We start from the raw sequence: 27,388 nt of genomic DNA, 5'->3' as shown, positions 1-27,388 counted from the left end.
AACTTCTTTATGGAGCTGCCAATGGTTGTGTGTTAATCTCTGCACTAGGAATTAACACTTTAAATCTGGATTACTACACAGCTGTAGTAGTAAACACCAGAAGCCTATCTGGCTTTTGTTAAAGCTGGCTGTGCTCCAGAATTTGCTTGGGATGCCTGTTTTAACAATAAGTTGAGACTTCTCCACTTGGGAATTCACAAACATTTGAATCTTTTTTCCTGAGATGATTCTCAGTTGTGGTTTGTGTTTGCTTTTTATCTTTATATGGAAAGTGAGACTGAACTATATTGAGCCATGGTGGCGCAGTGGTTAGAGTATAGTACCTCAGGCTACTTCTGCTGACTGCCTGCAATTTGACAATTCAAATCGGCTCAAGGCTGACTCAGCCTTCCTTCCGAGGTCAGTAAAATGAGGACCCAAATTGTTGGGGGCAAAGAGGCTGACTCTTTAAACACTTAGAGAGGGCTGTAAAGCACTGTGAAGTGGTATATAAATGCTATTGCTATATACGTCCACTGCATGTTTACAAATCTTGGGAACTGAGCAACCCTGTTTCTTATCCCAGACAATCAATTTTCCTGATTCTAACCTATTCACTGGCTCTATTGGTTGAGGGACAGCCGGAGCAGGGCAACCTGAGTCTGCTTGATTAATTCCTGGTCCCTCCCCACCTCCCACAGCAATTATTGTAAAGACAAGACACAGTGGTGCACTTTCACATCCTGTTCATTGAGTTAATGCAGCACAAATTGAGCAACACAGAAAACAGTAGCTTGCTTTCTCCTCTTCCTCATATAATCAACATCCCTCAAAACCAAGAGATTCCAAGGTCTAATTTAGGTTTCTCAGCATTTGCATTACGTACAACTCTTGCATCACATGCTGAAAACTATGTCTATGGGTAGGTAGACCTCTTAAGGTCCTGTGGTCTTAAGACACTATGACCTAGGAGTGATAGCCTACCCATCAATTTGTTTGTAAACATACTCCATCCAAAGAAGAGCCTGTCACAGAGACAGAACCCTGCAGAAATGAAGCAAAGAGCAGAAAAAAAACTTGCCTTTGCCCCCTTTCTAGATTGTCCTCATGGCAGTTGGCAAGTGCCTGACGGAGGAGTGCCTTCCTAAGATCAAAACTGGTCTTCTGGGCAGGATGACAAATCCTACAGGGCTCAATTTCACCAGATTTGCAAGAGCCCCTCCAGAGTCTGGGTTTTCTTCATAAAGTATGCTGGCCCAGAGTTTATTCTAATGTGTTTTCTGGGTTTGCATGACACTGAGCCATAAATGAAGCATGTGGGCTGTGCACACAAATGCCATGCAAAAATGCACACGAAAGCCCAGGTGACACATCCCAAAGTTTGCCTAGGAGCCTGTTGGCCAGGAAGAAAGGGCAGTTGGGACCGCAGCTGCTCCTCAGCTGCGTGTTCTGCACTTCTGTAGCTGGGCTGGCACTGCTGGCTTCACCCTTCAGAAAAGAAGAGACACTGAGCCAGCTGGCTCTTATTAACCACAACACAGCAGCAGGCTTTTCTCTTGGATTCAAGGCTTTCTGCAAAAATGTACAGGGAGTTTCCTTCAGCACTCAGTCTTTTGCTAGCTAAAAGTTATCGGATCAAACTGCAGCAGAGATTTAAGGGGGAAAGCCTTGCTTGCAGCACAGCAACGTGCTTTTTCCTTCCCTCTGGAAAGAAAATGTCATCAGAGCATGAATGTAGTCAGCATTTGTCTTGAGAATTCACTGTGGGGAAACACTCCATCCTCTAGGAAAAAATATGGGGAGATGCTTCCCAACCCTGAGCAAATTGCCACCCAACCCCTGCTTTCTGGAGGAAGGGAGCACTAGAGATGAGGGCTTTGCTTCAAGCTGCAGAAGCGTCACTTGGCCCATCCTCTGTTCTACAGTGTTTGCTACACACTGCATCTGTACTGCATGTTCCGGATCATTCAAACCAAATGCAGCTGCTCAAACAACATCCACCATCTCTGCAGCATAGTCCCCTGCCCTTCATGCCAAGCTAGAACCAAATTCTGGAAGCAGTGCCACGAGTCCTCCAGGTACAGGCAGGACCCAAGGCAAATTCTGCAGCATCAAAGGACACAGCTGCCCAAGGGTCCAATCCTTGTCTGCCTTGGTATGGAGCAGCACCCTTTGGGGCAGCTGTGCCAGAGAAGGAAAAAGGTCCAGACACAGAAATTCCGAATGAAGGGCTCAGGCTATCCGAGACGAAGGCGGAAGGTGGCAATCTCCATGGGGTCAAGGTGGATGGTGGTGCTGTTGAGGGAGGCCGTGGTCAGTGGATACATCAGTGTCAAAGAAGAGGGCTGCAGGGAGATCAGGTTCAGGCTCTGGAATAGGCTGCCTAAGGACAGCTGGAGAGCAAGAGGCAAAAGCTGAGATGCAAATGACCAGCAATCCAAGCTCCCCTTAATTTTCTAATGCAACTTTATACAAACTCCCCCCGCTACCAAATATCCATTCCTGGTGCCTTTCCCTCCAGGGCAACCGAGAACATCCTGACCTACCACGCCCTGGGTGGTGGTACAATTAAAACCCAGATTCCTGGCCTCCAGGGCACAGTCGAAGCCCTTCCGGTGTAGTATCAGAGCTGTCTCGGCAGATGGCAAAGCCTCATCCTGGGGAGAAGAAAGCCTGTGTATTACCTGAAAGCCCAAAGGCTTCTGCTCAGCAGGCAGAGAAGGCTGGGAAGCAGGCAAGGGTTGTCTAGGCCGAGGGCTTGGCTTCCTTTTCTCACCTCTCCTTGCAACGTTCGAAGGTTGAGAAGGTGGAAGTCGCAGGGCACTGTGATTGAAAATGGTGCAAAAGACCTCAGTGCTGGAGGGGGCAGTTTTTCCTGGACAAGTGGCATGGTCAGAACCTCCGCATTCAGGTGCATGGAAGTGATGTGGCTGAGCAGAGACGGGAAGCTGGTGAGCTGATTCTCCTGGGCCTGCAGCAAGAATGAGAGAAGACAGACACTGCCACACAGGATATGGAGCCTCAGCATCAGTCCTACAGGAGCCTCTACAGTTGCTAAACTATTGGCTACTAAGCATTAGGCTTGGCTTTTACACACACACACACACACACACATCAACAAGGCAGGGAAAGGCCAGACTACACCACAAGACCAGCTTTTACCTCTGGGCTTTCAACCTTGCTGCTGGGGAAGACCAAGTCTCTCAGCATGGAGGCCAGTTTGGAAAAGAAGCTGGAGCTCTGGGGATGGATGGACGGGTGGGGGGTGGGGCGATGAGAATAGGTAGGTTACCAGAATGAATGTCACTGCCTCAGACCTACACCCCTCGTGGACAGGAAGCTGGTCATTCCTTCAGCAGGGCTGAAGAGCTGGATCTATCTGTGTGCTTTCTGGGACCGATTCACTTTCCCGCACCTCCTGCCTTCTGTATGGGTCATCTCTGTTGGGCTTCCTTTATTCCCTCTGCTCTTAGCCCCTCTGTTAGGTCTAATATCTCTTAGATCTCTATTTATATTTATTCCCAATAGAAAGATCTCTCTCTCTTTTTGATCTCCTCATTTCTGATGGATCCTCTTTTCTCTGTCACTCCTCAACTGGAGGCCATGTGTATAAAGTCACACCCACTACGAAATGACAACCATTGACTGGGAGAGCGGAATGCTTTCCACTTTCTCTTATGAAACAGTGGAAATGTTTTGCATTTCTCCTGGCAGAAAAGGAGACAGAGGTCACCAATGCGGAAGGGATGAGGGCAAGAGGAAAGGCCACAGGGCTGCTTCTTTGGCAACAGATTAGGTGGGAGACCTTCCACGCAAGGATCATGGCCAGGACTGCTCTGCCTTCCAAAGTCAAAGGAGAAAATCAGCTGGGTGCTCATTGGCAAGATGGATTTAAGATCATTTTCCCAAGGCCTTCTGAATATCCATCTCAATGAGACACATCTGCAGGCACTGAAAAGGTTTCCCCAAGAAATCCCGGCAAGGAAGGAGGCCCAATCCAGTCGGGGAGCCCTGGGACTTCCTACCTTGTTTGCTGAGCTGAATCGCTCCAGCAGGAGACGGAAGCGGTTGCAGGTCTGCTTGTTGTCCTTCAGACCTTGTCCTAGTCCACGGTTATCATCCTGCATGAGGCGCCGGTCCAAAATCACCTCCAGCTGGCCTGCCAATTGGGAGGAGAGAAAGCAAAAAAAAAAAACCAGTTAGGAGGTGCCCCATCCCACAACCAGGATCCCACTTGACTTCTCCCAGGCCTCAGGCTCATCGTCCTGTTTTTTTCTCCAGACTGGCCATTGTGTGCTCCTGTACCCATTCCATCACACTCACCACTGCTAAGGCTGGACACTCCCAAGGCCTGGGCTGTGTGCAGAGTCAGGCGATGCTGGCTATCCTGGATGTAGGCCATGACTGGCATGGGATAGAAGTTGGCCTGGAGTGGCAGTTTCTTCAGGTACTGCCGGGGCTGGATCTGCAGGGCAGGCAAACATATGGGTGGCTCGTTGGCAAATTATGTGGGTGGCTCCTCCAGCTGCATCAGGGAGGGGGTAAAGGGTTGTTCAAGTTTCTGCCAGCCCTTTACCTGAAAGCCATTCAGGTCAGTGAAGAACCTGCCCTTACTCTCAATGCTGCTGCTGAAGCGCAGGGCCAGCTCCCTGTTGACGTGGTCACGAATGTCGACCAGGCAGGAGATCTCCAGAGAGAGGCCATCAACCCCTGTGGCCAGAGATGCAACGTGAAGTGACTACACCATTCTGCACAGCCACATCCGCTCCTGCAGCACAGCCGAAATTCTCACCTGGCACATTGTAGAGTCGGACCACTTCCTGGATGTGCTGGTAGTAAATGGCTGCCTCTGAAAAAAAGGGCCCCTCGGTCACCCGCACCACTGGAGGGTCCTTGGTGGTGTAGGGCTACAAAGAAGAAAATGAAAGTGGGGAAGTGGCTCTGATCCAGTTTCATCTATTTCTAGCCTGCCTTTCGCTAGTTTTTAATGGTACTCAATTTAAAAACAATTAGACAAAGGTGCATATTTGAAAATGTTTAACAATTAAGCTTTTTGGGAGAAATCCCAGACTCAAAAAACAGCAGCCGTTCTGAAACCCTCTTTGTGGCACCTAGCAGAGCATTTTCTCCAGAGAAGAGATCAGTAAGTCAGGCAAGCACTGCTGATGTGAAAACAGGAGCCCAATGCCATCTATGGCCAAACTCAGCAGGCAGGCAGCCGCTCTGTCAGTGCAGCCATGGTTGGGATGCCCCTCACCCACCTCCCCATCAGCAGACTGGAAGGCACAGAGGCTGCTTGCAGGTTGAAGATGGGCTGGCCTGAGCAATACAGCTGTTTCTCTCATGCTGGAAATGGACAGAAAAGGGTCTTCCACCTTCCACAAAGGCTGCCCTCCCATCCCTGGGGAGAAGGCAAGCAGTGTTTCATGCCCATTTGGAAAGGCATGAGACAGCAGCCATCCTAAAAAAACCCAGCTGCATCAGGTTTCCCCGGCCCATCTCATCCAGTGATCTGCTCTCCCAGCGGCCAATCAGGTTCCCAAGCAAGCCTCCCAGATGATGACTGGGACCTCCATGACTTGATCCCACCCTTTTGGAAGCCAGTCAAGCATCACATTTCATGGTGGACAGACGCCTAAGATGCAGGCTGTCCAAGTGAGGACCACTTCTGTCTTCACCCCTTCCCAGGTAAAGGTGAGCAACCCCAGCTGAAGCAGTCCACTCAGACCTTGGCTTCACCGTCGGGTAGGAAAAGATAGGCACCGCTCTTGTCCTTGGTTGTCCGGGTCCCATAGACAAGGAACTGGCTGCTCAGCTGCTGCTCCTGTTTCTCACCAATATGATGCACACTCTGCAGTCCACAAGCCGAGCACTAGTTAGTGCATTTCCTCCCCCTGCCCTCCCCTTTTCCCTCCAGCCTTGTCCTCTCTGCGGGTCACCTTGAGGGAGCCACTTGGCCCTGAGAAACAAGCTCTCATGTGCTGGTTCGCCAAGCAGAAATCGTCTGTGGCGGTGGACAGAACCTGTACAGGAACGGCTTCGTACTTATGCCCAGCAAAGTCATGGCCATGGAGGAAGAGGCGCACTGAAGATTTCAGGGTGTTGTGGTTATCAAAAGATTTTATCAGTTGCAGGATGGTGAGGCCCAGTGCCGGCAGGCGTATCATGACAGACACCTGTCAATGAAGAATAAAATAAGCCTGGTGGAGCCCCTTGGTCCTTCCAGGTCCATCCATCCATGCAACGAAGACTAAGACCAGAGCAAGATTCTTCCAAAAAGTCTGCAGTGCAGCCTCTCGGGGAGAAGGCCAAGCATGCACACACCTCCATGCCCCCTCCCTCAGGAACTTTCCGGATTAATTGGGACATAAGCTGGAAGACATCCACACAATCTATGATCCCTCTAGACCTGCATGTATTTAAAAATTTCTCTGTAGATCTTGCAAGATTTGCCCTCTGTCATTCCCGTCTTCCCTGCCCATTCTCCCAAACTACCTGGAAGACATCAGGCACCATGTCTGTGGCCGACTCCCACTGGGCACTGAGCTGCACCGCAAGGGGCTCTCCTTCCTCATTCAGCACACAGATCCGAGGGGTGTTCACCAGCAGGGTCACCACAGTGAGGCGCTCTTGCTCCAGGGGGTTGAATACTACCACAAACCTGCAAGATGGCAGAGAGGTTAGCAAGCTCCGTCCCCGGCTCCACCAGTGGCAGAACACAGTCCAGACTGTTGCTGGACCCCACTGCCCTGACTGGCAGCACTCCCACCCCCCTTCTCCCACCTGGGTGTGGCGTCCAATTTGATCACCATTTTCTCTGGCAGGGAGTCCTGATTGAGACGGGTCTCATCCTGGAAGGAAGAAGGAGACTGAGTGTGTCCCAAATGGGTCCCCACCCCTTTGCTAACATTCCTCTGGGTATAAAGGCAGAGGCAGATGAGAGCTCACTGTGCCAAGGAAGGGCATTGCCATGTCGTAGTGGTAGGACTCTTTATCTGCTAGGACCAAGTAATGGGCAGCATTGATGATGACCCTCTTGGCATTCATCAGCGAGTGAAGCAATCTGTGATGGAACGAGGAGAAGGTCAACCAGGCATGAAGCTGAACTCTGTGGTCCCGGTCCAGCAGCCAAGGTTTACTCCTACCTGACACCATAGTCCACCACTACTGCTTCCTTGGCAGTGCCAGTAATAGCATCGTGATGCTGGAAGAGTCCCAGATTGCGCCGGGCATCTGTGAGCATGGCATAATCGGACAGTGGGTACCTACTCTCCATGCCAGCATGGCGGGCGTGACTCAGAGCCAAGCTATATAAGGTCTCAGCAGCCCTGTGGCAACAGGACAAAGAGACCATTAGGTGCGCAGTGCTGGGATATGATTCCCCAGCAGTGCTCCTCCTCCTCAGCAGGCCACTCACCGGAGATGGGCCTCGAGTACTCGGCCCATGCTCTTATAGAAAGGCCGGGAAGTGTAGTAGCCTGTCCAGTAGTGATCTTCCCTGTCTGCATAGGAAAAAAAGTCCCCACTGAGCACCGGGAAGCCAGGTGGGCGCATGCCCGGGACAATGCCCATCTGCTTGTAGAGGGCATCAAAATAGTCTGAGAGTGTCCCAAACTGGGCCTGCAGGAGAGAGTGACATCATGTCAGAGGCCAGGACCTCAGTGAGGCATCCTCCCAGCCCACCTTTATCCTCCTTTCCCAAGACAGGACAGAACACCTGGACGTGCAGCTCTGGGCGAGCATTCAGGAAGTCAAAGAGACGTTGGTAATTGAGGAACTGGGCATCCCATTCCTGGGGCTTGTCATAGCGGAAGTCGTCTCCCAGGGGCACCAGCAGGACGCTGCTTCGGAACAGTTTGGACTTCTTCCGGTATTGGTCAAGCAGAAGTTGTGCCCTGGGAAGGGAGGAAGCCAGGCTGGCTGACAAGGCTCCTGAGCCTGCTTGGAAAGCAGGGAGGGAGAGCAAGGCAAGTGCAGATGGACACAAAGGCTGTGAGGAAGAAAGCAGGAAGGGCTGCAAGTGCATTTGAGAGGCAGGTCTGGCCCCAATCCCCTCTCAGTCACTCACCGCTCGGCCACATTGCTACTGGTGATGGCCTTGGGAGGGACCTTCCAGGGGCAGTTGATGCGCCCACCTGGCAGCCTCTTGAAGTCAAACTGGCAGCAGATTTTCGGATCAGGCCCACAAGTGTGGGGCACATCGTAACTGTAGAAAGGCATCATGTGGCAGAGAAGGTCTGTGCTGGAATCCAAATCTGAGGGAGGGGGCAAATCAGAGGAGATTCACGCTCTCATCTGCCCAAACCGCCACCACAGATCCCACATGGACCAAAGCTGTCTAGCCGAGTGACATGGGGAAAAGCACATCCTGGCAGGATCTGGGGTTGGGGTGGGGGCAATAGGAAGAGAAGAAAAGTGTGTTGGATACGTTTGCTATCTTAAGCTATTTGTAAAATTAATAAAGGTGGGATACAAATAAATAATTCCAAGGGCACTGCCCCGGTCCTCCAGGAAGAAGAGTGAGCACAAAGCAGGGTCCCCAGGGCCTCACCCCAGCTCTGCCTCCAGATGAACTCCAGGTTCTGGGTAGCTGCAAAGTGCTTCTTGATGGCATAGTGGACCCGCTGGATGAGCATGCTGGTCAGGTTAGCCCGGCGCAGGAGATAAGGCATTGTGGCGCTGTGACCAAAGGGATCTACTGCCCAGCCAGAGCGTGGCGTCACCCCTGCCAAAAGAGAGAAGACAATCCCAAGGCCAGTTGCAGCCCTCCTGCCCCGCCAAGGCAACGCTCTTGCTGGCAGGAGGAAAGGCTTGCTGGGGGATTTCCTAGATTTGGGAGGATTCCTCTGGTTCCCACACTGTTTCCCAATGCATCTCCCCCTATCCTCGGCTTTTGAAGACAAAGTCGGGGGGCGGGGCGGATTCCCTTCAAATGCTAGGAGATGCAGATAAAGACTGGTGTGTGTGTGTGTGTGTGTGTGTGCACAAATGGCCTCAATCTACTCTGATGGTGGATGGGGCAGTCAGGATCACTTGGTGTATTCCTCAATTGAGATGTTTCAGAGGCAGGTGTGTGCAGACTTGGCCTAAGATTTGTGTCCTTAGTTAGAGGAAGACTGCCTTCTCTGTTTCCTCTATTTTTTGTTGGTGGGGCAGGAACAAGACACTTCCTGGTCTTTAAGATATTTTACCTCCTCCTCCATCAAATAAAGGAAGGAACTGTAGCTTTGCATCAGACCTGGCCTCCACCTTCCCTTCAAAGAGGTAATGGCCAGTTGAATATAGTCCAAACCAGCCTTTTGCAAAGTGCTTGAATGATTTGGCTCAAGGTTTACTCCTTTGTGGTTATAGCCATCAGGAAGAGAATAAGAGATATTGCTGTGCGAAAGGACTTCAAGCTTTTATATTTTACTCAGACTTATTTAGCGAATGGCGAATCTATCTGAAGACGAAATCAAGGCTTTTAAGCTAAAATAAAATTTCCATACTCAACTCCTTATGTTATGTGATTAGGCACTCCTTAGAGTAATGGAGAATTGTCACATGATCACAATTTAGGCACTTGGTCACAGGGTCCCACCATCCCACCAGTTCTGACCTTCACTGCGAGGTTCACAAACAGCAGTCACATGACTACAGGACACTGCAAGTGTGCAAGATATGCCTAAAGCCAGCTACTGAAATGGCCACAACTGCTAATGTAGGTCAGTGTGAGGACATGAGACTGTTTCGCTACTGGAAAGATACAGGCTGATAGATGAAAGTGTTTAATCTAAAACTAGTTGGACAGTGAAATTTAGTGACAATAGATATGGTTAAATAAACAATTGAAAATGATAATAATGTATACATATGTATTGATGTAACAAGTAGTAATTGGATATGAATACTGAATGGTACCTATGAAAGGAAGATGAGAAATGGTTTGGTTACATATAAAGATTAATAAAAAAGAACTAAATTATGATAATGGAATAGTCAAATAAAGGAGAGATAATGATAATGTATATATAGATATGGGTACAACATGGGGAAATTGGATGTAAATTGTAAACAGTGATTTGGAAAGGAAGATTAGAAACCTTTGTTACTAAATGTTATTGATGTTTAGCTAGAATAGGCCATAAGTAATAGTGTTATTGGGATACTAGAAATAGCAAATGAGATGCCAGTATGTGGTTATGTCTTGAGTTTTGGTATGTTTTATGATGAGGATGTTTAAACAATTATAGTCAAATGAGAATGGGGTTAGGATGATGGTAATATGTACAAATATATTTGATTTAAAATACTAGAATTAATATGAATCATGGGTGACGGTGAAAGAAATGCATGAAAACTTTTTGTAACCAACTGATAGACTTTCTATAGTATGTAAAGAAAGAGGATTTTTTTGTATTGTGTTTGTTTTCAAAAATAAAAATAAAAAACCTTTTAATTAAAAAGAAAAAAGGGAAGGGAACGAAATGGCACTGCCTGGCCGATCAGTGGCAACTCCAGGAATCCCAAAAGAATGAGACAGTGGAGGTTTTCAGTGAAGAGCAGGGGGGGGGGGGTTTATTGGCAGATGTGCTCTCTAGAAAGCCACAATACAATAGCGCAAAACCATAAATAATAAAATTCCTCCTCCAAACCCCATAACTAGAAGCTAAAGTAATCACCAGGACACAAGCCAAGCAAGACTTAATCGCAGATTGCACCACCCAAGCCTTCAAAAAAGTGCTTGCAAATGACGAATAGCTTCAGTCACATAAAAATAACTTCCTGATTAAGGATGACCTGGCTTGGGTGGGAGGAAAATTATATATACCTGCATCCCAATGACGGATCTTATGAAAAAATGCCATATTTCCAAAATTGCAGGGCATTTCGGCTTTGTAAAAACCCTGCACCTTATCAAGAGACAGTTTTGGTGGCCATCGCTCAAAAAGGACATTGAAAGCTACATGGACAGCTGCCCCGTTTGTGCTGCAGCCAAAAGACAGCAGGGGATATGCCCCAGTCTCCTACAAATCATAGCAGAGCCTTCAGCAGCTGAACAGAGATCTCTATGGACTTTATTGCAGAGCTCTCTGAAAGCGAGGTAAATACTGTAATCTGGGTCGTAACAGATTTATTTTCCAAAGAGATGCACTTTATTCTTGCCAGAAGATCCCCACTGCCAAAGCCCTGGCCAAAGTGTTCCTGGTACTCATCTACCGCCTCCATGGAGACCCAAAAAGAATAATTTCAGACAGGGGAGTCCAATTCATTTCACTTCCCACTTTTGGTGGGAATTTTTGAACTTATTAGGCTCCTCCCAGGGCCTTTGCTCTTCCCATCACCCCCAGACTAATGGGGCCTCAGAAAAAATTAACTCCATATTGGAACAATATTTAAGATGTTTTATTAATTATCAACAGAACAACTATCTCCTACCATTTGCTGAAGTAGCAAACAGCAACTCAGTACACACCAGCACAGGGTTTACCCCTTTCAAGTTGCCACAGGCCAGCCAGTACTTAGTGACATGGAAAAATCTCCCAGCCTCCCAAAATGAATGGGTGGCCAAAAGACATGTTAGGGCTCCTAAATTGTTAAGGAAATTCCACCTGAAATATCCTTCATTGTATTTTCTATTCTCCAGGTAGACTATCCTTTTTTCTAAGGAGGGCGAATATGTTAGATCTGTGAATCTGCCATTCTTCAAGGGAATGAATATACTTTCTTTACACTTTTCTATCCTTCTTTCCTATATATCCTGTGCCATGTAATTAATTGCTTAATAACTTCTAGCCTGGCACCTAGAGGCCTGGCACTTTCTCATCTTTCAGGGAATGGGGGGGGGGGGGACATGTAGACTGCATCACTCAGGAAGCACACCTGAGAAAGTCTTATCACTTTCCCCTTACAAAAAACATCTTCACATCTGCAGAATGGCCAAGTCCACATCAGACGTTTGGGAGGAGATTCTAACTTCTTTTATTTATTCCTAGTGTATTACCTTAAGGACCCCAGACCCTGCTTTGCTTTCGTCCAGTTATCACCTCTTTTTCAATAAAAGGAGCCTTTTGAAATGCAAAGTTTCAAGAGTCTTTACTTCCTTGATTAAGGGGGGAAAGTCGGGCCTTACAGAAAGACAGACTTTCCCGTGGAAGGCTTTCCTCCTGAAGTCACCCTTCTGATGACAGTTTGCTTCTTTCTAATGCAACATACAGAATTCCAGTGAGTAGCCTGAGAGTTACCGGGGTGTCCAGCTACAAAGATAAGATTCCTCCCAAGTGGCCCAAACCCCTTCCAGGCGATGCCATCACCAATGCTTCTGCCTGGCCCTTGCACACCACATTGTTGGCTGTGGCACTCACCAATGTTCTTCTCCAGCCATTGGTGCCCTTCAATGAGCTGGTCAATCATGGCAAAATAGTGGGAATTAGCTTCATCTGGCATCACCCAGCCTCCTGTGGCCATCTCAAGTTGCCCATTTCCTATGAGCCTGCAAACAAAGATCTATGTCAAAAACTCTCCAAAGGCAGCGAGTGCAAAAATGTCTGAATATTCAAAATATCTGAATATTCAAACTAGGTTGGGCCAACCATTTCTGAAGCATTTTATTCAAAACAGCCCCATTATAAGCTCATTCAAATTGAAGATTTCTAATTTCTGGAATGATTGGAGCAATTTGCTTCGAACCTGTAAAAGAACATTTTGAACTAAAAATGCTCAGATTGACCATTGGCTTACCTGAAGGGTTGTTTTCTGTGCGCTGCAGGAGAGTCCAAGCATGGTTAAATTCTGTCCTTCTGCCCAATGGACTGGATTGAATTTTCTGGCCACGCCTCCTTGTCTCCTCTAATATTCAGTTTTTCAATGAAGGCGTGGTCCTATGAAAGACAACTCTGTAGTAGAATCCATCATCCAACAGACTAGAAGCAACCTGTTCTGATGGAAGATCTCACTCCAGGGCGGAGTTGGATTCTCCTGCAGCACACAGAAAACGACCCTTCAGGTAAGCCAATGGTCATTTTCCTGTGAGCTGCTTGGAGAGTCAAAGCATGGGACATACCCAAGCAAAAATACGTCCAAGGGCAGGACTAACCACCCAACTCTATTGAGGTGTAGAACAACCGTCTATAGAACTCTTCTGCCAAAAGCAATGTCCACAGAGGCAAATTTGACTAATTTGCAGTGTCTGAAAAATAATGATGGGGACACCCAAGTCGCCGTCTTGTAGATTTCCTCAACCAACCCCTGGGTGGCCCAGACTGCCATTGTGGCCACACTATGCATCGAGTGCGCAGTGACCCGTGATGGGACTGGTCTACCCTGCTGCTTGTAGGCAAAGGAAATGCAAGCCTTGATCCATCTCCCCACAGTGGACAAGGTGACCTTGTGGCCCATGGACGCCAGCTGAAGTGAAACGAATAGAGCTTCAGACCAACGGAAAGAGGCTGTGCGCTTGAGGTACCGTTTAAGAGTTCTACGAACGTCAAGGGAATGCCAACATCGTTCTCTGGGATGTCTCAGGTGTGGACAAAAATCTGGAAGCACAACTTCCTTGTCATGATGAAAATATGAATTGACCTTCAGCAGGAAGGATGGATTTAACTGGAGAATGACACTGTCTGGATGGACGATGCACAAATCACTGTGAACAGATAGGGCCGCCAGCTCCAAGATCTTGCGTGCCAACAAAATTGCGACAAGAAAGGCAGTTTTAAGAGTCAGGTGTCGCAAGGAAGCATTGCAGATGGGTTCAAAGGGCGAGGTGGAGAGACCCCTGAGAACTGTGGCAAGATCCCAGGATGGGTAACGGTGAATGATTGGAGGGATAAGATTGGAAGCCCCGTGCAGGGAGCCACACACCTCCGGTGTTCTGCTGAGTGGCTGGAGCGTAGGTGATGGGATTACAGTGGATAAAACGGCCACCTGGCATCACAGGGCATTAGGGGCTAATGCTTTATAAAGGCCCTCCTGGAGAAAGTTCAAGATTTGTGGGATCGAAACTGTAGGAGGCTGAATCTGGTGGCCTGCACACCAGCGAGCAAAAGTGGTCCAGTGGCATCATATATCCTAGTGGTAGACAGGTGTCTGAAAGCCTGTATGGCTCTGATGACCTTGCTGGAAAACCTGGCCTTTTCTAGGAGGTCCCTCTCAAGTGCCAGATGGTTAGGTTGAGCCACTGAGGCTCCGGGTGGAGAACCGCCCACTGGTTGAAAGAGATCAATTCCCATGGAACTCTCCAGGGGTGTGCGATAGAGAGGCAGGTCCGGTCGGCGAACCAATTCCGTCTGGGCCAGTAAGTACCTCTGCACCTTCCCCCAGAATCTTTCTGATTGCTCTGGGAATGAGAGCCAACAGAGGAAAAGTATAAAGAAGGCCGGGTGGCCAGGGGCAGCGGTGTATCGATCCCCTCTGCCAGGGGACACTGGAACCTGGTGAAGAAGCGGGGGAGCTGGGCATTCTCTGGGGTGGTGAACAGGTCAACCAAGGGAAGACCAAACCTCCTTGAAAGGTGCTGGAAAATCTGCGAAAGCAGGCGCCACTACGAATGGTCCAGAGTGGTCCTGCTCAGCCAATCCGCCTGTACATTGTTCACCCCAGAGATGTGTTCTGCCCGTATGGACTCCAGATGTCTCTCCGTCCATCAACCCAGGGCTTCCCCCTTCGACATGAGCGAGCTGGATCTGGTTCCCCCTTGACGGTTTATGTGCGCCTTTGTCGCTATGTTGTCGGTGAGTACGAGAACATGGCCCCGTATGTCCCATTGAAAACTACTCAGAGCCAGCCTTACCGCCCTCAACTCTAACCAATTTATGTTGTGAGAGGGATCTTGAGGTGACCACTGACCTTGTGCATCCTGGTTTTGAAAAGGAGCTCCACAGCTGAAAAGTCTGGCATCAATGATCAGTCGAACAGGTTCCTTGAAGAAGGTTCCCTTCGACACAGCTGGGGACTGCCACCACCCGAGGGAACGGAGAACCTTGGAAGGAAGATTCACCTTGGTCCGGGAATTGCTGGCGTTGGCTCTATGCATCGGGAGTAGAAACCACTGCAGATGTCTTGTGTGCAGTCGTGTCCAAGGAACTATTGATAGGCACAAAATCATCTTTCCCAATAATTGTGACAGTGTGAGCACCTGGACTCTGGGGGAGCTGCACACTCAGCGGGCCAGTTCTTTAAGGCTCATAATGCAGTCTTGAGACAGGGAGACCTGACAAAATGACATGCAGTCACCACTCCCAAATGCAGCAGTCTGGTGATGGGAGTCAGGTGACTTTTCTCGAGGTTTATGGTAAAGCCGTAATTTTGTAGAGTTCGCATGGTGATGCGGAGGTGGTGTGCCGCCTGAGCTGGTGTCGACGACTGGATCAATAAGCATTGGAGACGTATTGGACGCTGTCGTAGATGCGCAGCCACTGCTGCCAGTATCTTTGTAAAAGTCCTGGGGGCCGATGACAGGCTGAATTGAAGGGCCCTTTACTGGAAGTGGGCCCCTCTGTAGAAGAACCTGTGTGCAGGTTCTGATGGGTCTGATGGGCATGTGAAGATACGTCTCCTTCAGGTCGATTGATGTCAGGAAATCCCCCTCTTGGATGCAGCCCAGAATGGACTGGAACAACTGCATTTTGAATTAGAGGAATTATTAGGAATAAGATGGAGTAGAAGCCCCTGCGTTCCTGACCAGGAGGGACCGGTTCTATTGCCCTGATTTCCCTTAGATGACTGATCTCGGCCTCCATAAGGCCTCTCTTGATGGGGCAATTTGGAGTAGGGCAATGAATAAAGTGGTGGGGGGGGGGGAGGAGAAAAATTCCAAAGTCAGGCCTAATAGGAGGACTCACACATCCGAGGTGTCGGCTCATCATCTCCTCCCAATGGGTGGTGAAGAGATGTAGCCGCCCCCTATGGGAGGGTTGGGATGGTGGTCACTTATTTCTTCTGAAGGGCCTGTTTCCAGGCCCCCCTCGAAATGGCCGGTGGGAAAAGGACTGGTAATGGTTCTTATTCCGAAAGGACTGTCTATCCTGCACATGGTCCTGGCCCTGTTGGTTCAGCCGCTGAAAGGAGGAAGTATTGGGCTACAGATCAGTCTGGTGGGGTGTTTGCCTACGAAAATAGGAAGACCTGCGGTCCAGTTTGCACGACACAAGGGCATAACCTTCCGCTTGTCCTTATTCTCCACTAACACTGATTCTAAAGCTTCCCCGAACAGCTTGACCCCTTTGAATGGAGCTGAGGCCAGCTTCCATTTTGATCTCATATCGGCATTCCAATGGCGAAGCCATAAGAGACGTCAAAAGGTGACATTAGAGGCCATGGCATGCAAACCGAATTTTGCGGCATTAAGGGTAGCATCCGCAGAGTATTCCACTGCGGCCACGATTTTGTTGACGTCATGGCATAGTCTGCAATACCCTTGGGGAAGTCTGGTGATTAATTGGCGAAGCCAAGCAATGGAGGCCCAATTAAAGAAAGAGGCAGAAGTGGCTGCTTTAATGGCTCATACTATGGCTTGATGGGTCTTATGACAGGCCCGTTCAGCTCTTTTATCTTCCGTTTTTAGGCCCTCCAAGAGATCCGGACTGATGAGGAAGTAAGGGCAGCGACAGGAGGATCTACAGTTGGGAGTTTTAAGATCTCCTCCATACTGGGGTCAACGGAATAGAGATGTTTGTCATTGCCGCCAGGCGTAGCCAAGGTTCCTAGCTGCACCCATTGCCTTTGGACTACATCCAAAGCTTAGGTGACGGAACAATCTCCTGTGCTAGCACATGCTCATCAAATAAGCCCTTACTGTGATCAACTGGATCAAGGGCCCCTTGATCTGGGGGAGACTCTGCCTCCATATGGGTGGCGATCTTTGCCTTGAATAGGATGGATTTGAGCAAGGTGGGTTTAAACAACCCGGCAAATGCGGGCTTGTCAGCTACTAGGCCCTCGTCCTCCAACAAGTCCTGATCCCCCAGATCATCATCCTCCACAGTAGCCACAGAAGGAGCAGGGGAAGAAGGCCTAATGGGATGAGCTTTCTCCTTGCGAGCCGAGGGTGCTTGCTGTTCAGGTTGAGGAACAGGACACTGTCCCTCCCGCTGCTGCAGACCCTTGGCGATGCCCTAGGATATCACCATGGTGATTACCTCTTGCATCTCTGCTGAGAGAGCCGGCTCTGGTCCTCCACTGGGAAGGTCCCCGCCACAGTGGGCCTGTGAGTTGAACCCCTGTCCAGGGGAGGGTTAGAAGGACCCTCTCCCTCTGACTCTAACTCAAAATCAAATAGGTTCGCATACTCCCTGAGGGAAGGGAGGGAGATCTGGACCCAAAAACGGTCACAACACAGCCGGGTTGAAAGGTGGTCGAAAAACCAAAGGGCCTACAGCTAAGGAGCTCTGTGGAGGATGGCTGCTGCCAAAAACCTCCGAAATGTTGCCTCGCTGATTCCGCTGCTCGCAACAACAATCTCCGCCACTGAACCATTGATGGACAAGAGCGGGAATCCGAGCACAGGAGAAGTTTGGCGCCCAAAATGGCCACTGGAGGAAGACGATCCAAAATGGCTGTGCCCAGTGAGGAACATGCTGATTGGCTCCAATAAGGAAAAGCCGCTCCGGGCTCCGCAAGGCTCTAGACGGTAATCAGCACGATCAAGTGAGCAGAGCGGCTAGCCCCGCAGGTCGCCAAACAAGCAGACAATCCCGGAGGTGAAGATCCACTTAAGGACATGCTCCCAGGCAAAGTCCAGCGCACGTGGTTGAGCTTTGTCTGCCTCAGCTGAACCCGAACCGTTGAGAGCGGTAAAGAAACAAAAGACAAACTCACTACAGTCACACTAACAAAAGCAAGACTATCAAACCAAAAAAGAAATTTAAAATACACTCAACACCAAATAAAATTCTAATCTACAATTATTTGGAGACTACTTAAGATGCGTCTGAATGGGCTGGACTGAATTGAAAAACTGAATATTAGAGGAGACAAGGAGGCCTGGCCAGAAAATTCAATCCAGTCCATTGGGCAGAAAGACAGAATTTAACCATGCTTGGATTCTCCAAGCAGCACACAGGAAAAGTAAAATATTTTCATTTTCCTGCCCACTCCAGCAACAATCTAGATATCCTTCAAGATTGAATCAAACTTTTACAAATTGGTCAAAATATCCCACAAAAAAACCAACATCCAGGAACAGAATTTCTGAGATTGCACCATGGTTAAGTACAAAATACACTTAGCACCTCACAATGGCAGTTTTCACATAACACCCAAGCCACAGAAACTCCCTTTCAGCTTAACACAATAGCCTGCTTCATCCATAATGTTCAGATATAACATAGGGAATAGGACTGCAGGGGGATGAAGTGAAAAATTTGGAACTGGGTGAGGGCTTAGTGATTCTCAACATTCCCAACCACAACCCTTTAATGCAGTTCCTCATGTTGTGGTGACCCCCAACCATAAAATTGGTGTCTCGGTTCCTAAGACCATTGAAAATATGTGTTTTTCAATGGTCTTAGGCGACCCCTGTGAAAGAGTCATTCGATCTCCAAAGGGGTCCTGACCCACAGGTTGAGAACCATTGGCTTAGAGGGTTTACAGTATTGGATAGGTGAATCTTGGTAGCTGTTCATTGAGTACATGAAGCTCCAGATGACTGACAAGCAACTGTTAGGCACACCTGAGACATTCAGGTTATGAAGAGAGGCCTAGAGATGACCCCAGAAGCAGGTTTACTGGGGAACTGAGCTTATTAGGGATCATAAAAGGAGGCAGAGTATTGAGAAAGAGATGAAGATCAGATCAGTAGTGGACAGAGGAAGTGATGGCAGGAGGCAAGGGGAAGGATGTAATTGGGGAAGTGGCATGGATTGTTTGAGACCAAGTCCCACTTGGACTCTCCTGCCTTCCACCCTCAAGCTAGATTACCAAGTGCTCAGAAACCCTGAATCTGTTTGTCATTGCCAAACTCCTTTTTGTCTGTAATAAAGTTCTCCTCATGCATAAACTCATTGTGGACAGAAGGACAGGCCTGACCTATGTTACAAAGATATGCAAAGGGCAAGGATATTAAAAATGAGTTAATTTGGTGATAAGTGTAATGTACTGTGGAACCCAGATCTTGTGTGTGAATAAGTGATGCTGCTTTTATGTTACATAGCTGTTATTCTATATCATCTCACAGATGCCTTAAGAACATCCCTGTGTTCCCTACATAACATTACCAGTATTTCTTTGCCTGTATATATTTCAATGAAGGCCTCTGTCTATCTTTGCATTTTCTAGCTTGTTATCCCTATGCAATCTTTTATATCATTCTCTTATATTTCTCCTCCATCTTTGAAACCATAAATAATTGTTTCCTGCTAACTGTCTCCATTCCACCAGGTTTAACATCCAGTAGGATGTTAAAGTTAACAGTTAACATCCTACTGATTTTTTATAAGCTTGGTATAAAGGTGGGTGAAAAACCAATTCCCAAATTCCTCAATGAAATCTGAGAGCAATTTTTTTCCGCTTTGGCAAATGACAGAGGAAACACAAAACAATGTAGGATGTTCAAGTTACTTAGGGAGATATTCTGGCTCACGGACTCTATTGTGCAAAACAAACTGCATCTTTTGCTGCAGTCTAGTTCCTCTTGTACGTCTGCACACATCTGCACAGGATTACCTATGTGACTAAAACACTCACATTTCTGCACCAAGTTCTTTCCCAACCCTTGATATGATCCTTCTAAAATTATGTTTCCCAAATTCTAAAATCAGAAAATAAATCTCACACACACAGACACAACCCAATCACAGTTACCTGCGGACTGCAGTCTGTTTTTGGCTGCTGATGTTGTCCCACCATTTGGAGAAAAAAGAGATTTCGGACCAAATGAAGCGCCGCCGTGGGTCTTCCTGCAGTTTCAGCACCATATTGTTCAGAATGTGCTGAGTCTGGTCAACATAGTATTTGTCAAATGTCTTGATCCAGCCTTTGAGTAAGATACAAGGAAGCATTATAACACACCCATCACTAATATGTCAATACATTAGCTCTTGACAAAAAGGAGACGTCAGGAAGAGAAACAGAACAAGAATATGCTGGTCTCTATTTGCTACACATCTCTCACTACATCATTTCAAGGAATTGTAATGATTGAAATAAAATAGTTTTGATGAAGGTAGCATGCCCATGGCTGAGGAATCTGGAGAAGAGACAGTTAAAGCTTTGGTGTATGAATAAAATCAGCAACAACTTTTATCCTAATGACTCAGGAGTAACAGTACTTATTACTGCAATATATATGCTGCTCCATATCCAGAAAGTCTGAACATATCAGATTTTACAAAAGTAATTAAAATTTTAAAACCAATCAGTCCTATGCATCACTGTTTGGAGATAACAGGATCTCATGTCCAAATGCCTGAAAAATCATATTTTTATGGCTCTCTGAAAAGTTACTATAGTGGGGGAGGTCTGGGGATAAGCCGTCCCAAAGTAATGAGGGCCACCAAGGATCCTAGGCTTTCAGTGATTTCTGAATTTAATTTGGGTGACAAAGTCCTCTTGGCACATTTGTAGTGTATTATCGTTCAATTTGGAAGTTAAAAAAAATTAGCTCAAAATTTGAAAAAAGAGCCAAGAAAAATACTGTTCACCACAAAAATGGGATATCATGAGAAGAGGAGCCAACATCGTGACAACACATCGTGCAATCTCAACAGTCCAAGACCGCCGTTGACACTTTTGCCATTGGACAATGCAGCAGGACCTAAACCGTCGTGTAGAGACAGTGAACAGGAAGACAAAGCCTTGCTGGTCTCAGGGACATCGCAAAGTCCTTGATTGACCCAAGGGAAGTGCTTCAAGCTGGCGGCAAACAGGTAGTCCCCAGGCTAACGAAGTTGGAGAAGGCTCCGGAAGGAAGGAAGTGAAAGTGAGTCCCTCGGGTGAGGTTTTTTTTTTATTCTGAGAAAAACTGCCCAAGGAAACTTTTTTTAAAAGATAAATTAGTCCTTTAAGTAAAAGAATAAAACGGCAAATTTGGACTGCCTTGGAAAGTTTTTGCTTTTTCTTGTAACAATATGTCAGCCTGCTTTGCTGCTTGTTTTCAGCTGCCATTGAAATGGGGAGCGGGGCATGGTATTTGGGTGGGGAAGTATTCAGTACAGGAGTGATTGTAAGAAGGGAGTTGTTCTCACCATCTACTGCGCATGCTGCAGATAGAGGATTTGCCACCAAGGCCAACTGTCCGGCATACTAACCTGATGATGCTTTTTAAAGATGTCTCCCACATGACACCTGAGGGATGTGCGGATTGGACCATGGGATAGGTTAACAGGGGGAGGGGGTTGGGTCACATATTGATATCTATGATTACGCGCGCTTTTGCCTTAGATCTTGCTTTGCTTAGCTTCTATCTACTCATGACCAGTAAAAGTACTCTTAATTCTGCAAAATGGAGTTGAGTGGTTTCTTTCCTGGTTACTGAGGGAGGCCGCCTTGACATTAAGCAAGATCTCAGTTTCGCACTCATCCCGGAGCTAACACCTTCCAAGGGGAGTGCAACAAAATCCCCAAACCCTGAAGAATGTCCCTCCAAGGCAGTGACCAGGAGGATGATATGGGAGCGGCTGCGTCATCGTGCCCTTTGGAAACAGAGTGAATGGCCGGACTACACTTGGAAGAATGATCCATTCGCCCCGATGGACATTGGGAGTGGGACAGAAGTATGACCCCGAGGAAACTCTGGCTGGAGTTACCACGAAGAGACAGAGGCGACCAGCAGCTGCTTGGCAGGAGGCAGATGAGGAGAACCTTATGGTGTCCCAGGCCATGAAGCTCTTTGAAAAGGCTTGGGAAAGGCAACGCTTATGTGAGAGTGGTCCTGAAAAAGAAGATCTCCCAGAAACAGAGGAGAGATCGGCAGAGGGCCTGTTCTGCCGAGAGGAGCCGGGGGATCAGAAGGTGGAACTGATCAGAATGACCCAGCCCCGACCCCAGCAGCAGCCACCAGAAACATCCCAAGAGCAGGAGGGGCCCCCTGCAGACGCCGGATGGCTAAAGTTCCCTCACTTGGTGTGAAATTTGGGGGAGAATCTAAAGATTTAGGGTTCTTCCTCGTTCAAGTATGGAATTGCATGCAACATTTCGGAGATGATCTGCCAACTGAGGAGGCCAAGGCATTGGAAAATAAGGCAGCTGCTTGGATGGTGGCCCTGCATAATGCTGACTCCCCCCTACTGAGAGACTATAATAGATTTATGGCCACCCTGAGAAAACGTTTTGATGATCCACTCACAGAGCGAAAAGCAAGAACTAAATTTAAAACACTTATCCAGGGGAACAGGCCAGTTGCTGAATATATACAAGAATTTCGTGAATTGTCCGTTTACACGCGGGGTTGGTCCGAAGAAGCTTTGATGGATGGGTTCATGGATGGTTTAAACAAAGACATATACCAGAACTGTGTAAAAAGGGGGTCCCTCGCAGATTGCAGGTATGATGCAGATGTGGAGATTGATTTAGCCCGAGACAATTACCATGAAGATAGTGAAAAAGAGAAGGCTACCCCTCCCAACCCCCCCCAGGAGCTCCTAAAGGAGGGGAAAGTGGGTCTGCAAGCAAGCCCAAGCCGATCATGTTTCCGTTGCAGGAAGGAGGGGCACCAAGCAGCAAATTTCCGCACCAAAATGAGACCAAAGCCCTCTCCTAGGAGGGAGAGAAAGCCAGATAAACTGCCTGGGAAGAGGAGGGAGACCGCCATGAAAGGGGTGGAACCTAATCCACAGTTCCGCCCTGCTCCAGGGGAAGAGGAATCACCCTCCGCATCGGAGGAAAGTGAAACTGAATCTGACGATGAACGTCTGGTAAATTCCCGATTGGGCCCCATGACTATCCCAGTTGAACTTAAAGTGCCCTCTACTGGAGCGCAAGAAAAAATGTTGGCCCTTTTAGATTCGGGTTGCACACGTTGCATTGTTAGCCCCGAAGTGGTGGAAAAATTGGGCCTGAAACTGAAAACTTTAAAAGTCCCAATTGCTTTTTGCCAGCTGGACGGCTCAATAGCTGAGGGAGCCCTGCCCATTTTGTTACTGAGCCAATAGACATGTGGATGGGAACTCACCAAGAGACAATAAGTTTTATTGTAGCACCAGGAATGGACGGCCTCTTATATTAGGCTTACCCTGGTTACATAAATAGAACCTACACATCAATTGGAGGAAAGGGTGGTTACTCATCCAATCTGCTACACCCCCTGAGGGAGAGGGGGGGCTCCCAAACATGATAATGCTGACTCTAACCTAGCAGCCACGGGGCAAGAGAAAATTGAGGGGGAGGAGAAAATCCCAAAAGAATATTGGGACCTAAGAGATGTTTTCAGTGAAAAATCCTCTGATAAATTACCCTCACACCGTGCCACTGATTACACAGATTGATATCCTCCCCAAGGTAAAACTTCCAAAACCCCAGATCTATTTGATGACCCCCCGTGAAATGGATGAATTACGGAAGTTTATTGACAAAAATTTGCAAAGGGGGTTTATTGAATCTGCTAGGCCCCGAGTGGCCGCTCCAGTGTTGTTCAGAGAAAAGAAAGATGGCTCCTTTAGTCTCTGTGTTAATTACAAAAACCTTAATGCTGTGTGTATACAGAATGTTTACCCCCTACCTTTAATGAAGGATATGTTGGCCCAGTTGGGTAAAGGAAAGATTTTCACGAAATTGGACCTAAGAGAAGCCTATTACAGAATCAAAATTAAAGAGGGAGATGAATGGAAAACTGCTTTCAACTGCCCACTTGGTTGTTTCCAATTCTGAGTACTCCCATTTGGCCTATAGGGGGTACCAGCTGTTTTATGCAATTGATAAATGAAGTTTTGCATGAGCACCTGTACAAGGGCGTGATGTTCTACCTTGATGACATCCTTATTTACACAGAAACATGTGAAGAACATGTGAAATTGGTGCGTTCAGTGCTCAAGAAACTCAGGGCAGCGGAACTTTATGCCAAACTATCTAAATGTGAAGATCATTAATCCTTTTTCAGTGCGATTGGAACTGCCAAAGTATCTTAACCGTGTTTACCCGGCGTTTCATGTAAACCTTTTAAAGCCAGAACACACTTCCTCTTTGCAGGTTCCTCTACCTGCGCCACCTGCCCCTCTTCTCATTGAAGGAGAGCAACATTTTGAGATTAAGGAGATTTTGGACTCTAGAAAACATAGAAATCAAATTCAATATCTAGTCTCCTGGAAACATTTTTTCCCCTCTCAAGCTGAATGGGTCGATAAGTCCCACGTTAGGGCTCCTAGTCTATTGCGTAAATTCTACTCTGCCTACCCCGATAAGCCCTGACCCGAATTGACTTTTATATTTCTACCTTTTCTTGTTCCTCTTTTGTGTTCTTTGTATGTTTGTTTGTTTGTTTCTTTGTTTTCCTGCAGGGATGACTTCCTTTTCTGACGGAGGGCCGGATGTCAGCCTTTGCTTTGCTGCTTGCTTTTGGCTGCCATTGAAATGGGGAGCGAGGGCATGGTATTTGGGTGGGGAAGTACTCAGTACAGGAGTGGTTGTAAAAAGGGAGTTGTTCTCACCATCTACTGCACATACTGCAGATAGAGGATTTGCCGCCAAGGCTAACTGTCCAGCATGCCAACCTGATGATGCTTTTTGAAGATGTCTCCCACATGACACCTGAGGGATGTGCAGATTGGACCATGGGATGGGGTTACCAGAGGGTGGGGGTTGGGTCACATATTGATATCTATGATTACGCATGCTTTTGCCTTAGATCTTGCTTTGCTTAGCTGCTATCTACTCATGACCAGTAAAAGTACTCAATTCTGCAAAATGGAGTTGAGAGGTTTCTTTCTTGGTTACTAAGGTAGGGCGCCTTGACAATTTTGTGGATTGAAGTGACCGTAATGTTTCCTGTTTCTCCGCTTGAAGTGAACGGATTGATTTTTTTCCCTCTATTTTTTATCACCTTATTTTTTGGCTTGAATTAAAACCCTCTTTTTTATTTTAACAAATTCTTCCTATCGTTTGTTATTAAATTCCACCAAACACAATTAAAGATTTTTGTTTTCCATAACCTTGAGACAAGTATGAAAAAGACAAATCTGCCATTTGGAAGCCAGAGTCTGGAGTTCTTTTTTTGAAACAATGTATACTTTGTTCATTCCTCTTTGATCTTACTAACTTTGTAACTGAAGGGTTTGCAACTTGCTTACAAAATCTGAGAGTCAAAGGCACAAATTGTTTTTTGCAGGTGCTCTTGGAAAATATTTTGGTAAGAGAAGGAAAAAGAAAGAAAAAGATAGAATCCTTCTCCTTTGAAGAGTACAAAAGAACTTGTGCTTAAATTAACTTAAAATATATAAATGTAAATGTAAATATAAATAATATAAATATAAATAATATAAATATAAATCAATATACATATACATATGTATATATGTTGCATTTGTGCTGATAAATAAATCAGCACAAATGCAACACAAATGTAACAAAGGCAACAGTAAAAATAATGGCTTTCTGTCTGGTCTCTTGTGATGAGCCGATAGACAGAGAAAGGAAGCAGTATGTACATACCAATGGTGGGTTTCAAAAATTTTTAGAACCTCTTCTGTAGGTGTGGCCTGCTTTGTGGGAGTGGCTTGCCAACCATGTGACTGAGCGGGAGTGGCTTGGCAGTCATGTGACTGGGTGGGCGTGAACAACTTGTAAAATGTGGTGAAACTCACTTAATAACGTTCTTGCTTAGCAACCAAAATATTGGCTCAGAAACTCATTTGAAGCATGCAAGACTTAAAGCTGTCAAGTCACAAGACCCTTGCACCCCTTTAGAAAAAAACCCCTAGGGGTGTTCAAACTTGACAGCTTTAAGACTTGTGGATTTCAACTCCCAGAATTCCTCCTCTTGCTCTTCAACTTGATGATGTGTGGATGGGCGGGGGGAGGGAGCTGGAACCAGTTCTAAATGGCACTGTAGATTTGTGGAATCTCTTCTATAGAAGAGGTCAGAACTGGCAGGAACCCACCCCTGATACATACATACATACATACATACATACATACATACATACATACATACATACATACGAGGCTTGGGAGGCTAGAGTGGCAGTGGCTATCAGACACCTTTTTTCTTTTTTTCTCTCTTTTTTTTAATTTTATTTTATTTTTTTTAAATGGATCAATATCTAGATGAGGAAACCTTAAAATTTTGAAATATCCTGGCTGGAATTCAAAATATTCTGGGAGATTTGAGAAGAAGTTAGATAGACTATTGTTTCTCACAGCAAAAGATGATGGGTTGGAGCCCCAAAAATTAAAGAAGAGAATGAAAATATAGAAGATAAAGACAAGACAATAGATGAACTTATTAATGGAGCAAATATGGGTGAAAGTGGAAAGAAGGGAAGATGGAAAAGTGAATTTGACAATTTTGACAATTTATCCCAGAGTACAGGAGGAAAAAAAGGGTGATAATGATGGAGTTAAGAAGAGAAACCTTTTCAGAAATAAATTTGACAACCAACACAAGCTAATGTTAATAACAATTCAAGAGCAACAAAGCTATTTGAGAGATCTTTTAAGCAATAAAGTGTGGAGAGAAATTTATAAAAACTTTATAAAGGAGCTGAAAAGAGAAACAACTGGCAAGAGAGATAAGATTGTTTTGTCACTGGAAAGATATAGGTTGATAATGAAAGTTGATGATAAAAAGTTAGTTAATTTTTGGTGATTAATAAGTAGGAATTTCAGTATTTTGTAGATTGTTTTAGATTATCATTGAATGTTTATTCGTTAACATATAATTAACTACAACAACAATAATGAAATGATAACCTCAATTAGTATATGTAACTTAGTTAAAAATTGTAAATTGGGACTTGGCAAAAAGACCTATAAATTTTATTAATAATTTTTTGTTTAGATCTTGTTATAAACATATAATTCCTTTAGGTCTGAAGAGAGAAGATGTGATATAAATAGTAAATATTTTTTCGTTAACCACAATAACAAGGAAATGTTAATGGATACTTTTGGTGATTAATAAGTAGGAATGTTAGTATTTTGTAGATTGTTTTAAATTGTTATTAAATGTACATTTGTTAACATATAATTAACTGCGATAATAATGAAATGATAAGCTTAATTAGTAAAAATAACATGGATATAAATTGTAAACTGGGACTTAGGGAAAAGACCTATAAATTTTATTAATAAATTCTTGTTTAGATCTTGCTATAAAGATATAATTCTTTTGGGCCTGATGAGGAGAGGTGATATAAATAGTAAATAATTTTTAGTTAACTACAATAATATCAAGGAAATGTTAATGGATAATGTTTAATGATATATGTGTTGTATTAGAAAAGCAAATTGGATATAAGCTTTAAATTGTGAGGAAAAGTGGGGGAAATGCTTAGATATCTTA

The 27,388-nt window shown here is 46.2% G+C and overlaps 1 protein-coding gene across 3 annotated transcripts in view; it reads right to left on the bottom strand.

Annotated features, from left to right (window-relative positions):
• Positions 1-708: 708 nt before the first annotated feature.
• The window catches only part of MAN2A2 (mannosidase alpha class 2A member 2), a 31,891-nt gene continuing 5,211 nt past the window's right edge, over positions 709-27,388 (bottom strand). The window contains exons 4-23 of one of the 3 annotated variants that reach the window (XM_087704458.1): positions 19,759-19,930; positions 12,324-12,451; positions 8,531-8,704; positions 8,048-8,234; positions 7,663-7,874; positions 7,397-7,481; positions 7,125-7,307; positions 6,928-7,042; positions 6,763-6,830; positions 6,475-6,640; positions 5,919-6,155; positions 5,708-5,830; positions 4,772-4,886; positions 4,556-4,689; positions 4,303-4,444; positions 4,005-4,138; positions 3,142-3,219; positions 2,756-2,950; positions 2,526-2,636; positions 709-2,372 (exon numbers count right to left, since the gene is read on the bottom strand). In XM_087704458.1, the coding sequence (XP_087560584.1) occupies positions 2,217-2,372; positions 2,526-2,636; positions 2,756-2,950; positions 3,142-3,219; positions 4,005-4,138; positions 4,303-4,444; positions 4,556-4,689; positions 4,772-4,886; positions 5,708-5,830; positions 5,919-6,155; positions 6,475-6,640; positions 6,763-6,830; positions 6,928-7,042; positions 7,125-7,307; positions 7,397-7,481; positions 7,663-7,874; positions 8,048-8,234; positions 8,531-8,704; positions 12,324-12,451; positions 19,759-19,930 (2,915 nt within the window). In that variant the 3' untranslated portion in view covers positions 709-2,216. Of the gene's footprint in view, positions 2,373-2,525; positions 2,637-2,755; positions 2,951-3,141; positions 3,220-4,004; positions 4,139-4,302; positions 4,445-4,555; positions 4,690-4,771; positions 4,887-5,707; positions 5,831-5,918; positions 6,156-6,474; positions 6,641-6,762; positions 6,831-6,927; positions 7,043-7,124; positions 7,308-7,396; positions 7,600-7,662; positions 7,875-8,047; positions 8,235-8,530; positions 8,705-12,323; positions 12,452-19,758; positions 19,931-27,388 lie in introns of all 3 variants that reach the window. The other 2 variants (XM_087704457.1, XM_014072371.2) reach the window with 2 other exon arrangements.

This window comes from Thamnophis sirtalis, unplaced genomic scaffold, assembly GCF_051295495.1.
Source record: "Thamnophis sirtalis isolate CommonGarterSnake01/CBP01778 unplaced genomic scaffold, rThaSir2_p1.2 scaffold_2, whole genome shotgun sequence".
NCBI lineage: Eukaryota > Metazoa > Chordata > Lepidosauria > Squamata > Natricidae > Thamnophis > Thamnophis sirtalis.
Note: the sequence above shows the minus strand (reverse complement) of the source record. Positions and strands in the feature narration are given on the sequence as shown.